Here is a 15,118-nt window from a genome sequence, read left to right as displayed (position 1 = left end):
ATAAAATCAAACACCTTTTCAAATGTTTTTATATTGGGGAATAATATGAAATTAAATAATATAATATGAAATTGTATATTAAATTAAATTGTCTTTTTTGTCTAGCTTGCTGCTGCGCTGAAAGAAGTTCGCTATTTGAGTCTGATTGGCAAGGGTGATTATATTCCTGAAGCAGCAAATGATTTATTCAGCAGAAGTGATGAACTATTCGAGTACACTTTCAATCTCAATTTGATGATAAAAGCGTGAGTTATATATTTTATCTATTCATAAAATAAGTTTGAGATTATCATAAAAAGAAGTACAATTATCAGATGGTACATAAGAACAAACAAAGAAAAATGGTGAATTCAGATTATGGAATGCTTAACAAAAATGCTAACAATTTTTTTATGATTAGAACTAGAGCTTTGAAATAAACTGCAAGGAAGCCTAGATACCAACACTGAAATTTTATTTCTACAAAATACTCCTCACAAGTTATACACATTTTTTAGAACACATATCTTTCAACAAAACTCGTTTCTCATAATCAGCAATCTATCTTCCGGTCAGATAGATTTTGTTTAGAAGAAGTCCAATGGGTAATTTAATTATGAAGTTATTCTAGTAGATAATTTGTATTGGACAAAGATGTTTCGATTTATATTACCGTACAACGTACAAGTCCTGCCGAGCTTTATCGTTTTCTGCATGCCTAATTTTTTAGCTGATAGAGATGTAGTAGGCCTAACTTCTCGATAGATTTGTAAACTCCAATCCCAGATTATAAAAAAATTGAAAATGAATAAAAATAATCATTATTGAAACAACCAAATCTAAATGAGTTATTATTTTTGAATGCAATAGGTATAATAGAATGCGGAAACGTAGCCGTCCTCAGGAATTCGCTCTGGTGTCAAGTGAAATTGCTGAAATTGATGAATTACTTGAAGAGGCCCAGTCAACTTTGAACTGGAATTCGGAAGGTAACTCTACTGAATATTCTCTTGAAACTTTTCGACTCCAACAATTTTAAATCCTCTATTACTTTTACAAACATTTTGTTATTTTATACGTAGATGCGTTCTTCCCTCACTCAGCAAATCAGGATAACTTGATGAATTTTCTGAATTTTTCGCACTGTAGAAATACAGCCATAGTGTGTTTTAATGTACCTACTAATATGATAATACATCAATCTACTTATTTGATGTACATTGTAGGATGCATATTTGATGTATATTTTGATAAATTTACATGATACATAAGCTTCACATATAGCACAAGAAATGAAGACAATACCTAAAGATTTCAATATTTATCTTAAATAAAGGAGTTTCTGGTCACTGAATTTTCATTTAATTGATAATGTTGATTTATTGTGCATTTACAATTCAAGTAAATCTGTTAAACAGAGTTTGTGATTCTAGTGCTTCTAGTGAAATATATAAAAAATATAAACACAATCTCATCATTCACCATAAAACAAAGTAATTGAAACACCATGCTTAATATAATTTTCTGTAACAGGTGATTGGGATTACATAGTGAAAATCAGAGATCTTGTTGAAAAACTCGCTAAACGTGTTGATCACAGTCAAGACAACCTGGAGAAAATTATCAAACTTATCAACTCATGGAATTTTCTACCCTTACATAACCGTTCGCATGGAACACAGGACTCTCTGCTAGACCTTGAAGGTGGACCAGAAAGAGTTGTTAAAAGGTAAAATGTTACTACATTCTCTAAATACTTTCGTTGAATGAATATCTAATTCTGACTTTATTAAGAATAAATCCATATGTAGTGAATCTATATCCATTATGTAATGTTTCATTCTTGTGTTATAAATTAAAAAAAAAATATTTGTCATGGCTTCCTGGAATTGGTCTTTTTAAGTTTGTCATTTGCTTGTGATTTTGTTACTTTGTCTTATCGTTTGTAAGTATTGAGATGTGACCTGGTTTCCATAATTTTATTTATTCTAGTGGTTTGAATAAGCTCTTTTTCTTTCTATTGACATGTTTCCTGTACCTTGTTCGAACTCACTGTCGGCGCACAAGTTTTCTTTGCCGGAAGTGCTATTTTGTAAGTTAGAATATTTATTTTATCAATATGTATTATTTTATGGCAAATAAATGAATTTGAATTAAGAATAAGCATAATCATACACTGTCTTAGGAATCAAGGCTTTCAGTGAAGGCACAATTATCGCCAACAAAATCTAGCGTCTTTTGTGGTGGCATGCACGCTGCCACGCTGTAAGGTCTAGAAAATTTACCATGTTGACAAAGTTTTCTAAGACTTGATGTCAAGATTTGTATGAAAATGTGTGATTGTTATTACAATTAACAGGTACCTTACTCGATTGATTATTAATTTGTTTTGATCTAATAGTATTATTTATAAATAATAAACATATATTTCACTTCCATGAATAAAAATAAATGCCGAGTGACCTGGCTGGCTTAGGTCTGGTATCAGAGTTTTCATGTCGCATCCGAGGGCCTCTGACATGACTTAACGACTGCTTTTGGACCAACGACATAACGTGTCCATCTGAAACACTGGAGTCGCCCGAGATTCAAACCCGTTGTTTACAAAGTCAGCGTCCAAATATTCGGCCTCGCCGAGATTCGAAATCGGGGTTCACAAAGTCAGCCTCTAAAGCACTCGACTACGGCCACTTCAGTTTTTCAATAAATAATCATAAGAATAGACTAACAAACAAACATAAGAATCATGCTTCTTCAAAATTCTGGAAACGAAAGACCACTTTTGTAAGTAATGAGGCCATTGTTAATTATCATTTTTGTCGGGTTAGATTTATAATTCAGTACTTTATTATTGATAGAATGTGCATTATCTGAAAATAGTGTAATTTTAATAGTTCTATTAACATCAATTTCTAATACTGTAGTCAACCGCACGAAAATAGTCAGATGGAAATTGGAACGGCTGAGTACCTCCTAACCCCCTCCCCCGCAACCATAGATGTTGCCAATTCGTCAGGTGTATTATAAAAAAAAAATAATTAATCCTCTTTTATAATCAGCTGTGAACACCGTTTATCAATAAATTATTTTTTGACAACGTTGCACTCATCTGCTCTACTTTCCATCGTACTATTTTCATGCGGTTGACTAGGATTGTTCCTATTAGTGTATGTATAATAAACACTGATTTTCTCACAAAGGTACAACGAAATCTCGAACGCAGCTGTCTCAATAACAAAGCTGGTGAAAGAGAACTTCTACCTTTACCACAACATTCCGCTGCCCGAGCCGCCCGAGCCACCGAAGAAGTCGGTCTCGGAGGACGAGGAGGAGGCGCTAGTCTTTGAGGAGGTGGCGGCCGAGCTGGCCTTGGAGGAGGCGGACGACGGCGGTGGATCGGACGATGAAGGCAGCGAAGCGGCGGCAAGGAAATCGCAGAAGGCCAAACCCGACGCGGAAGCGACCGTCAAGCTAGAGGCTGCTGAAGGTCACGACGAGGAGGAAGCCGCCGAAACAAGCGACATCAGTCGCTTCTCGAAGTCGGCCAGTGTCGATCAGTCTCGTGTTTCGAGAGCCTCCATGAAGAAATCGATCGAACCAGAGACTGCAACTCGCGCCTCGAGAGCTTCCATGAAGCAGTCTGTCGAACAGGAGGAAGCTGATGTGAAAGAGGAGAAGGAGGCCGAGCCTGTGTCAAAGCCGAGTGTGTCAAAGAAGGCGGCGCCGCAGAAGGGCAGCCCCAGGAAGTCGAGGGTGAAAAGTGGAAAGGGAGCGAAGAAAGGGAAGAAGGAAGTAGAACCAGAGCCAGAGGAACCTGAGCCTGAGTCTCCAGTTGAACCGCAACTCACATTCTCTGTAAGTTCATATTTGATTTTAGATTATACCATAGAGAAAATATAGCATAAGAACATACCCAATGGTATTAGGCGTTTATATTCCAAATTTCACTGTTAACTAAAGCCGATAGTCCTAGTAGTTGTTTTTGGTGAAGCTCATAGATAGACTTTATTCTTCAATTGTTACTAGGCTTGTCGCCTATGGTAACGTGGTCAAAATATATGTTCAATATTTTTCCTCTTATACTGAGAGAACAAAACATTAATAATAGACTTTAGTCGACAGTAATCGGCTTGAGTTAACAAGAAATCGGGTTGTGATTTGGAACTTTAACGACCTATACCATGGGATATCTTCTTATGCTATCTTTTCTCTGTGATTATTATACATTATGCTTATGACAGTTTTTTGCATGAATCAAACCAGCACAAGATCGTCTGCAATATGTCTAATATTGTATGTTTTTATTACAGTAGACTGCTAAAATGTATTATTCTAGATATGTTATTCTATGACAATTCGAGAGCTTGACTTCACAGACTGTTGAAGATTTCGTATTGGAAATCGAAGGGCACTGAGAGTCTTCTCCGTGTCAATCATGATTATTTTAGTTTTAATTTAACTAAGTATGTATTTAATCCAGTAACTCGTGAATTAAGTAATAGATTTTCTAAAAATGAAGGTGGCAATCATAATTTAATTTTTCTCGTCCTCATCATACATTGAATTTCCTTTTGATCCATCACCAATCAAATTTGTCTAATGAATACCTTGATCTGCTTTCGATGAGAAGTGTTTGTTGAAAGGTGTCCTTCAGTATTATTGTTTTTTATTTCAGCAAGAGAAGTTCTTGCAAGTTGAAGAAGATGAAGAGCTCAGGGATCGTTGGTACAATTACTTGGATATGGTTGATGAAATCATGCTGGAAGGATTACTTCATTGTGTTGGTTGCAGGTAAGAGCTGGTGATATTGCACATACTTTTTGTATTAATAGAGAACGTTTGAATATTCCTCAATATGATAAAAAACTTGAACATTCTCAGCAATTTTTATAATCCGCATTTTGAGCTATTTGAAATTTTGAATTTACACTTCTGAATAATATTAAAGTATGATAATTTATCTGTGTATTGTTTATACAATTTTTTGTTCTATTAGCCATACTGTTTTGTAATAATTATCTTCTCTTTGAAAATAAATGTCAATTTCAATACGGAGTGAGGAACGTTTTCTGTGTGAATTACATCAGGACTACTTAAATTAGAATATTTCATCTATTCAAGACAATGCTGAGCAGACAAGAAAGACTATATAAAATATAATACTGAATGTTTCTTCATGAGCTATGTGCATAATTCGATAGGCCTAATTGTTTTCTGTCTTTTTACCTTATATGAATAATATAATATAAAAACTGCGTGTTTCTTAAATACATTTTTGTTTAATTTCAGCCTTGGCCTCATAAATGACAATATGAATCCAGCCAAAGTGCCCTCTCCACTGTTCTCGGTGCGTTTGGAGCTGGTGGAGCCTGAAATAGTTTTCATTCCGCCACTGGACTTCGACTCTGAAGACCCTCAATCATTTGTCAACATTGTCACCAACGTCATGCACGAAATCAACTTCCAGGCGTCCCTTGTTCCCCGCATTTCAAAGCGCCATGCTGAAGGAGATTACTTGGTGAGAAATCACACATAACTAAAGCTTCTTTTATTTGCAGTTACTGTAGTTTTATCCATGTTCGTTCGTTTACGTTTGAACGTTCGTTAGTCCATTTGTTCAAACTATTCCGAGAGTATTTATAGTATTTATAATTTACATAAATGCAAATGTCAAGAGTACAGTTTATGATAACTTTTGTACGTAAATGGCAGTCTCCTTTATTATAAGGTTTTAGCCTTTGTTGTATTTTCTAGGTCATTCAGAGAACAGAATCTCTTCGAGATTAGTAGATTGCATCTACTCATTGACTCTGTTCTGTGCTGAAATGTATATTCATCAAGATGGGATATCTGAATCTTGTGATAAGCCTTTGTATCTACCAACCACGACCAATCCCCATTACAAGCTCTCTACAATGTGAACTTTCACTGTGAATATACAGGATTTCTGATTTTTTCCAATACAAAGATTTGAATACTCTTTTATTTGTGTCGGTAACTCTTATGTGTGTAGCTCTTTAAAATATAGCAACTGATTTATTCCAACTGCCACAAAGCTGTGTTGATCTCCAGAACACTTTTTTATATACAGTTAATAAATGTGAATGAGGAGTTGAGTGAGCACTGGTTAGATTCACATTATGTCGTTCTGGCGAATCACAAACTATTCGAATTGGTGTGGAACTTGTTTGGAAATAGGTTAGAAGGAATAGGTTGTAAGGAATTATAACTCACTGTGGCAATTCTTCAGTTATAGAAATGTATAATTTCAAGACACATCCACTTACTTGGTAATCTACAAGTTTTTAATATTTGATTGTTTCAGAATAACGTTGTGAATCACGAAGATATCAGTGATATGAAAAATGAGACCATCATGAGGGTGAACTTGGCCATAAATGAGGTATTCAATAAAGATTACTATAAATTTTCATCTCACTGAAACCAATTTAGAATTTGAAGCTATTCCCTTATGATTGGTACAGAATTTACACATGAAATATAATATTTAAAGAATTTCCCTTATACCTTATAGTTCTTTATGAAGTAGTCCTAAAACTATGGTATTTTTTTATTTAGAACTATAATAATGATAATTATTATTAATAAACTGTCATTTGAATAATGATTCTTTGTATCAAATGAGCACACCATTTTAAAATTTTTCACTCGGTCCTCTCATAAACGACCCATCGTTTTGGAATGATATTAATTGGAACTATATTACAAAGTATCAACAATCTAATTCTATAAGCTAGAAACGTTTTCTTGGCTTCTTATAATTATCATTTCGAATTCCATTCATGAGCTAATCAATTTGGCGATGAGAACAATAGATATGAATATACAATATTTTACAGGCGATAAAATACTGCTCAGCCTTTGAACAGTACAGTTACCTATGGTTGGATGACAGAGATCTCTTCCTGAAGCAGTTTCTTACTTATGGTCATCCTCTAACCCCAGAGGAGTGTGACATGGAAGGGAAACTGGATGATGAAGGGTTGCCATTACTCAAGGAGTGTCCTCCCAAACTGGAAGCCTTCAAAACTCAGGTTTGAAACTACCTATACTCATTATCCTTATACTCAGAATATATTGTCTATTAAATGTATACGTTATGAATTTACTCATCACATACAAACGAAACTACATTTTTCAGAACCACTGGAAGTCATATAACAATTTACAAGAAACTGATTTCTATCTCTGATTTCCATGTACTCTGATATCACTATAATTATATCACTGATTTCTATGTACAATAATCGTTACATCAATAAGTTATTACAATTTACATGAAACTGATTTCTATCTCTGATTTCTATGTACACTGATATCACTGATATATCTTATATCACTGATATCACTATATATCACTGATTTCTATGTACATTAATCTTTACATCAATAAGTTATTACAATTTACATGAAACTGATTCTATCTCTGATTTCCATATACACTGATATCACTGATATATCTTATATCACTGATTTCTATGTACAATAATCTTTACATCAATAAGTTATATGTCGTGTACCGGTACTTAATTAAATTTTACAATTTCCATTATTTATCTCCAGCACCTTGTAATCTACCTTCCTAGTTAACTTATAGGTCCCTCATTTTGATCAAATCTCATTTCAATTTTGGTTTTTAATAAATTCAAAATAAAAATGAATCTTTCCATTAATTTGAAACTAGCTAACCAAGTACTAAATAACTAATAATATTACAATCAATCAAACCCTTATTCATGTCATTAAATTTAATTCTCAGATTGACATCTACGAGCAGCTCTATACCGAAGTCGATAAAATTGAGATGCAAAAAGTGTTTTTCTATTGGTTCGTGATAGATATCAGACCATTCAAGCAAGCACTTCTGAACACAGTCTGCAAGTGGAGTATGATGTTCAAGCAGCATCTCATCAATCATGTTGTCAACAGGTAAATATTGTCATGTATTTACTCATTGAAGTAAGTTGATTTTTCTGTAATTTTAATCAATATAATTAGGTTACTTAACTACCATGACAAATAATAATAATAATACATGTAATATTCATGTTTATGTGTATTTTAACACTGTAATAATAATGAATCATTATTATGGACCGTGACAGGTTGTTATCCATGGTTTGTACTTTCTTTTCCTGGAGTAGTCACTACTTGAATCAGTTGAAAACTTTCCAAATAGCATTATTAATTGTGTAATATTTAGTAGACTGACCCTTTAAAACCAAAGCACCGTTACTTTTAACTTTCTTTTCTGAAAATATCGATTCCTGATTGACAAACATTAGCTCTGAAGACTGTTGAAGCATTTATGGTGTGAAAATTTCATTGATGATGCCTGATTTATTCCAAGTTCACTCAAATTAATTGAAGAATTTTTATTAATAAATCCGCAGGTTTAGGACTTCTAACGTTTCTGACACAAATCGCAAACAAATTGACCCAATATAACAGCCATAGTGGCCGTCATTAGTTTTGGAAAACTATTTCAATCCATACGGCCCTCATACATTTATACTAACTACCATATTTCTAAATTCAAAAACAGTTTTTTTCTCGTTTTAGAGTGTTAGACCCAGTTGCACAAAAGCCTGTTAAATTTTAATCACGATAAAATTTCATGAGTACCAATCAGAAAAGGTTTTTTAAGAAGGTTTTTTCTCAGATTGGTTCTTGTGGCATTTAATCGGGATTAAAAGCTAACAGACTTTTGTGCAACCGAGTGTTAATCTTTCAATTTAAAAATGTGCCACTTAACTTTGGCATTTGGACTGTTGTATAAAATGGATTAGGAAACAGTTTCGGACTTGAGCCTGTTGGGCCTTTCGAAATGTTCTACTATTGTTCGTAATAGGATTAACAAAATAAACAGAATAAGTCCAAATGAACAATGAATTGTGTGTATCATTTGTAAGTTTTAAGGGAGTGTAGTTTTGTTTATTCATTAACATGCTTGAGTCCATTAATCTAAAAATTGTCTTTTGTTGATAACTTATTACCTTTCGAAACGTTTTACTACTGTTCACAATGGAATTAATGATTGAATTGAATTGAAAATTTCTTTATTCATCAAAATGCACAAAATACATCTGAACAGTGTCAAATTACAAAAATAATTATTAATATCGTCACAAAATCATCCTTTACACATACAGAAGTCAAAAATTCTGATAAAAAACAAGATTCTAAAATCTTACAGTCAAATTAACATACTCCTGCAAAGAGTATAGAGATAGTCCCACCAAATATTCCTTTAATTTTTTTTGTAGGTATTCAACCTCCTCTATTTCTTTCAACTCTCTAGGAAGTATATTGAAAAATTTTCTCCCCATAAAAAGTGTTTTTTTCTTAAAGAAATCCAATCTATGCCTTTCCTCCTCGATCCTCCCAAATCTGGTGTTGTAGCCATGTGTTTCGTTTCTTGATCCTGTTGACGAGCATTTTTTAAAGTGCATGACTACGTCAAAATATATTGCACATAGATTGTTAAGATTCCAAACTGTGGAAAAACGAGTTTTACTGAGTCTAATCTTTTTAACTTCATTATTATTCTGAGAGATCTTTTTTGTTGTAATAGTATCCAAGGTTACTCTTGGTTGTACTTCCATAGATAGCAAGTCCGTATGCCAGATGAGAATGTATTAAAGAGTGGTACAGGGATTTCATTGTCTGTATACTGCAGATATCTGTCAATTGCCGCAAAGCAAAAAGGCCGGGGGATATTTTTTTTTACAACCTGAGAAACATGTTTATCCCATGATAAGCTGCTATCAATATCAAGGCCTAAGAATTTTGTGCCATCCACTAATTCTAAGGTTTCGCCATTTATTTCAACATTTGGGGACCAATGATTAATTCTTTGCCTTGTAGAAGAAGGAACTACAATAGACTTGCTGGCGTTTAAAAGAAGATTCCTATTATTTAGAAATGTATTAATGGAATACAAGCCAACAGCGGATGCTGCTTCAATCTCTTCAATGGATTCAAAATGATAACATTTTCACGATTGCAGCTTGAACGAACTGGCGAAATTCGTGGAAGAAGCTGACGTGGGTCTCATGAAGCCGTTGACCGAAGGTGACTACGATGGATTGGTGACCGTGATGGGATACTTGATGCAGGTCAAGGAGCGCCAGATGACCACTGACTACATGTTCGAGCCTTTGCGAGACATCATCGAACTTGTCAAAACATACGATCTCGAATTCCCCGAAGAGACCTATGTACTCCTACAGGTTAGCATGGTCATTATGATATCAATTAAATGTAGATTTATTAAATTCGTGGTTAAGTGGTAGAGTGGACATCACTGCCCAAACTTCGCCACGTAGTCAAATAATAGTCATTCTAATATTGCCTGGTAGAAGAAATGACCAATGTGCCAATGACCTTTGTGTATCATTTTGTAAGTGTTATGGGGTGTAGTTTTGTTTATCTATTGATATCCATGAGTATCAATCAATCTTCATGAAGTCAATAAAAATAGTTCTGAAATTGTAGTATGAATATAATATTCTCATTCAAGAAATCTGCAATACTCTAAGTAATATGAAATTTACAAAAAATATTAATTTATAAATCAGTTTGTGAAAGTTTACATTCTTTTGATAATTAATTGAATCAAAATCCAAATTAATAGTGCTTTCAACTACACGGAAGACTTCTGAAAATGCAAATACAATTCATAGATATCTGACATTTTATACCTTCAAATACTTACTTACTTACAAAGCGCTACAGCCCTATGTGAACCTTGGCCTCCTCAACAATTCGCCTCCAATCATCTCTATCACCTGCTCACCTCCAAATGTACATTTTTTGTATAACCTATTTACCTTGTTTAACGACTTTGTAGGGTAGAGATCAATTAATAGATCCGATTTGCTATTTTTAATGTGTGTGCAGGATCTGCCAGACCGCTGGAATAATACAAAGAAAACAGCGATCGCTGTGAAAGCAGCAGTGATGCCTTTGATGCAGGCCGAAGCAAACACCGTGCGCAAACGTCTTGTTTTGTTCGACATCAGACAAGGATTGTTCAGAGATTCATTCAGGAGGAGTCCTTTCTTCAGGTAACCCTATTTCCATAATCATACAATGAGGAAAGTACTTATCATAGAAACGAATCTCATTCAAAAGAGCTTGTTTGTTTATTGTAATTCAATCGAATTTCACTATTACCGCTAGATTAAATCCTCGTTTGAATTTGCATGCATGTTATGGCAGTAGCCTCCGTACTCACAGAGAGAGCAACTGGTGATTGCAACGCAACAGAAACTAGATCAACTCTAATAGTAATTACGCTACTTGGAGGTCGTGTACATTCATCTTTTTGTGAAAAACCTCTGATCTCTAGAAAAACAATTTCTCTGGTCGTTGTGTACTCACGTTCAGAGAAATTACTATGACAGAGCAACTCAAGTTTGCGTATCGTTGTTATAATCATGTTTATCCGTTTATTCATGCATCCTTAAATTCCTTACAAAAATGTGATTATAATTAAAAAATTAAACTGATGAATATTCAATTTTCACAGATGGGAGTGTGAAGATGTGTACAAAGAAATAGATAAAACTCACTTCGAGATGATGGAGCTTGAACAGTTAACGGAGAAGTTAACGCAACAGGCCACACTTTTCGAGGTCATTGTACCCGAATTCAAACTTGTCAAACAGTTGCGCAAAGAACTGAAAATGGTCAAGGTAAATCGACTTCTCATTTATTTTTCAAAATTATTATAAACATTGAGCACGATAGAAAAATAGATGATTGCTAGTTTAGAAAGTGATAATTAGTTGAATTCTTGTAATAAATTCATCAACATGGAGGTGAGTTGATTGAAGAAGTCATACTACAGATGAAACTGAGAAGAGAATCCCGGTTGCAAGGACATCTATTGGTTTCAACTTTATTAAATGACTTCATCGCATTGTCATATGATTCATACATTGCCATACTGCTCATGGTAACGCAACAGAAACTGGACCAATTCTAGTCTCTATAATATTATGTACATTGGTTCTAGAAGATGTGGCTCTATCAGATGACCCAATGACGTATAATTTGGTTCTATCACATGACGTCATTTAACTGCGGTTAAATTTGATAGACTTGAGAACAATTGGATCAAAGATAAAAAAGAAATAGTCTACTAGTTTGTAAAATTTTTATCTTGAAATATACTTTATTAAATGTAAATTTTTTGGATTCTTTGAGATTGATTTCGGAGCTATTCAGTTGCTCTATTTTGTTCTATTGACGCAAATCAATCTTGAGTATCATTGTTTATGTAGTTGGATGCATAAGAACTCAGCTCTTGAGACATTTCAGCAGAATAAATGAAAAAGTACTTGGATACTTCAGTTTTTTTCAGATTTCAAAGCTCAGTATTGGAATTGATTATGGTAATTAGGAGGTAGATAAAATGTTCAATTCCATAATATCATAATTTTATTTGCGTTTGCAGATACTATGGGATTACATCCTTGTTGTCCGATCCTGGATTTCTGACTGGGAAGGCACTCAATGGAAAAGGATTGATTCTGAAACCATGGATATGGAACTTAAAAAGTTCTCAAAAGAGATACGAAGTGAGTTATCAAAGAGTTTTATTTCAACATGCTTTTCTATGGTTCACTACGAACTTAATCTCGTTCATTGTTCAAATGCTCATGGTTTTCCAATACCTGGAACAAATTAAAATTAGTAGATGATAAAAATAGACTACTAATAAAATAGACTAGAGATTACTAATAGAGATTAAAATAGACTACTACAGTCATTCACAGCCATTCTACAAACATAAAAAATATGTGTCAAGCTTGGTTAAGCTTGTTTAGTCCATTGTACATCTTCTATTCATCAGCCTTCTGTCCAGCTTTATAATATGACTATGCTGAACAAGATAAACATACCGAAGCAACGCGCAATTGTTATAAAACTTGAATAATTTATTGTTTAATGAACTTAAATTAACTCCAAATTAATTAATTTATGTTAAACTAAATTAATTTTCAAATTAATTTCATCCAAACTTTCCATTATGTAGAGTACATAATCTTGCCACTTATACTAGATATTTCATAGTGGCAATTATACTTGCCACTACATATGGTAGAATTGATGAAAATATGTATAAAAAATAATGATGTACAATACTATTTCAGCCTTGGATAAGGAAATGAGAGGTTGGGATATCTATGTGCAACTCGAGTCTGTTATAAAGAATATGATCACTGCTCTAAGAGCAGTCACCGAACTACAGAATCCTGCCATTCGTGAACGCCACTGGAAACAACTGATGGCAGCTACAAAGGTTGGTCAAGTATTTTCGGCTACAACTATTCAGTTGCTTCTAGTTGTCAAGTGCAATAGCATAACATTTCAAGCGAAAACATGCCTGCATATAATTTTTACAGTGATTCCAGTGATGCTCACCACCGCTGAGGAAAATTATATTTGAGCAATTTCAGTTCGGAATAGAATACGGATTTCGCCGTTTTCATGTGACAAAGCTTTTGGCTGAAACGAGGATAAGGGTCAAGCCACATAAAACGTTTTTGCATTGGCGATGTACGAGTCGGCAGGGCAGGAAGATCTCCGATTGGCTGAGCGTTCGGGAATCAGCCGATAATCAGCCAATCGGAGAGCCTCCTGCCCTTCCTACTCGTCCGCCGCCAGCGGAAAAAGCTTCATGTGGCTTGTCCCTTATTTTCTGAAAGATGCGTAAAGAATTGACAATTGCAGATGCCAACATAAATTTATTTAAATTATGAGATTTTCTGAAACTTGAAGCATCACTAGGCATACTTTTTGAGAGGAAGTCTTTGTATAACTATCCAAGTTCTAAAAGAATTTTATACACCCTCTATTGTTTTCCAAATTTGGGATTTCTTGTCCAATCCCAATGAAATATAAGCCGAAATTAAAGTTTAATAATCTAACTTTTCCCAATATAGGATTTATCTTATTTAATCCCTGAACATGCCCTCCATTGCAATTTGTTTTCCTCCCAATGCAAATGAATAATGTAAAGCAGTTACATTTTATTAATATCACACTATGATTATACTACATTTACTTATTGGTCAAGTTTGTGTTTTTCCTTCATTCTCGTTTGCCAAAATGTACCATTAACTTCTCACTTCTTTGCTTGTTTTCACTTTAACCGCTTATCTTCACGTTATATTCTCTAAATACTTGTCTTTTTAAATTAATTTTTTAGTTTGGTTTGATGCTGCATTGAATTCAAATCCTTCCTGAATTTATATTAAACTCGAGATTTTCTCTTATTCTTGGAAAACATGAATGCTACAGAATTAGATGGTGTAAAATTTCAGATGAACTGTCCCGATGTTGTTTCACATCATTACCTCTTCTTGTTTGACAGAAATGCAGGTTCTACTCCCAATGCTGTTTGGTATTATCACAGTTACAATTTCCCATGTTGTTTGACATTATTACAGGTTCAATTCACAGAGTGCAAGAGCTTCACCCAGTGGGGTGGAGGAGGAGAGGGTGACAACATCGAGGTCTGACAAATTATTAATTGCAGTTTCCTTGTTTAGCAGCACTCACATTCTAGTTCACTCAATGTCGACTCAGATCGGCATGCCTTGTAAATACAATTTTAGCATCAACTTCGAACTTGAGGCTTCGGAGATATCTACGCACAAGGAGTCATTGAATTTTAGTTTTGGTCATTTAAAAAATACCATTCCAGTTCACCTTACTGTGATATGATTCAAATCCTTCAATATTTATTGTGTCACCCAAATTTAGAGTTATCTCTGATTCTTTGGAAAGTGAATTCAAATCACTGTCGTGAGGTCCATTAACCCCCCAGCTTGAATTATATATTCAGTTTAAGTGGGACCTTCCTGTGAGGAACTGCCCCCAACAAAAATCCATATCAATTTAACTTTTACTGCCGTGATCAACCTATTTTTGTGAAGCAAAGAATTTGAAACTAGCGATAATTTCACAATAAATTAAGTTTTTTCCGCCAAAGTATATATTCTAAGGAAACTTTTCAAGCTTTGGTGGAGTACACCAACGTATCGATACTGTCCAATATTCCTATTTTCATAAATGTTCAATAACTGAAATCAAAGGAAAGACT

At 34.2% G+C, this 15,118-nt stretch overlaps 1 protein-coding gene across 1 annotated transcript in view; it reads left to right on the top strand.

Annotated features, from left to right (window-relative positions):
* LOC111048465 (dynein beta chain, ciliary) overlaps positions 1 to 15,118 on the top strand; it is an 81,976-nt gene that overhangs the window by 14,766 nt on the left and 52,092 nt on the right. Inside the window, exons 15-28 of the mRNA XM_039428862.1 lie at positions 106 to 245; positions 850 to 968; positions 1,513 to 1,708; positions 3,180 to 3,834; positions 4,655 to 4,770; positions 5,269 to 5,497; positions 6,305 to 6,382; positions 6,840 to 7,034; positions 7,760 to 7,929; positions 10,010 to 10,232; positions 10,903 to 11,069; positions 11,534 to 11,699; positions 12,464 to 12,587; positions 13,164 to 13,312. Coding sequence (XP_039284796.1) covers positions 106 to 245; positions 850 to 968; positions 1,513 to 1,708; positions 3,180 to 3,834; positions 4,655 to 4,770; positions 5,269 to 5,497; positions 6,305 to 6,382; positions 6,840 to 7,034; positions 7,760 to 7,929; positions 10,010 to 10,232; positions 10,903 to 11,069; positions 11,534 to 11,699; positions 12,464 to 12,587; positions 13,164 to 13,312 — 2,727 coding nt within the window. The remainder of the gene's footprint in view (positions 1 to 105; positions 246 to 849; positions 969 to 1,512; positions 1,709 to 3,179; positions 3,835 to 4,654; positions 4,771 to 5,268; positions 5,498 to 6,304; positions 6,383 to 6,839; positions 7,035 to 7,759; positions 7,930 to 10,009; positions 10,233 to 10,902; positions 11,070 to 11,533; positions 11,700 to 12,463; positions 12,588 to 13,163; positions 13,313 to 15,118) is intronic.

Source organism: Nilaparvata lugens, chromosome 5, assembly GCF_014356525.2.
Source record: "Nilaparvata lugens isolate BPH chromosome 5, ASM1435652v1, whole genome shotgun sequence".
Taxonomy (NCBI): domain Eukaryota; kingdom Metazoa; phylum Arthropoda; class Insecta; order Hemiptera; family Delphacidae; genus Nilaparvata; species Nilaparvata lugens.
The sequence above is the reverse complement of the archived record's forward strand: the minus strand, read 5'-3'. Positions and strand labels throughout refer to the sequence as shown.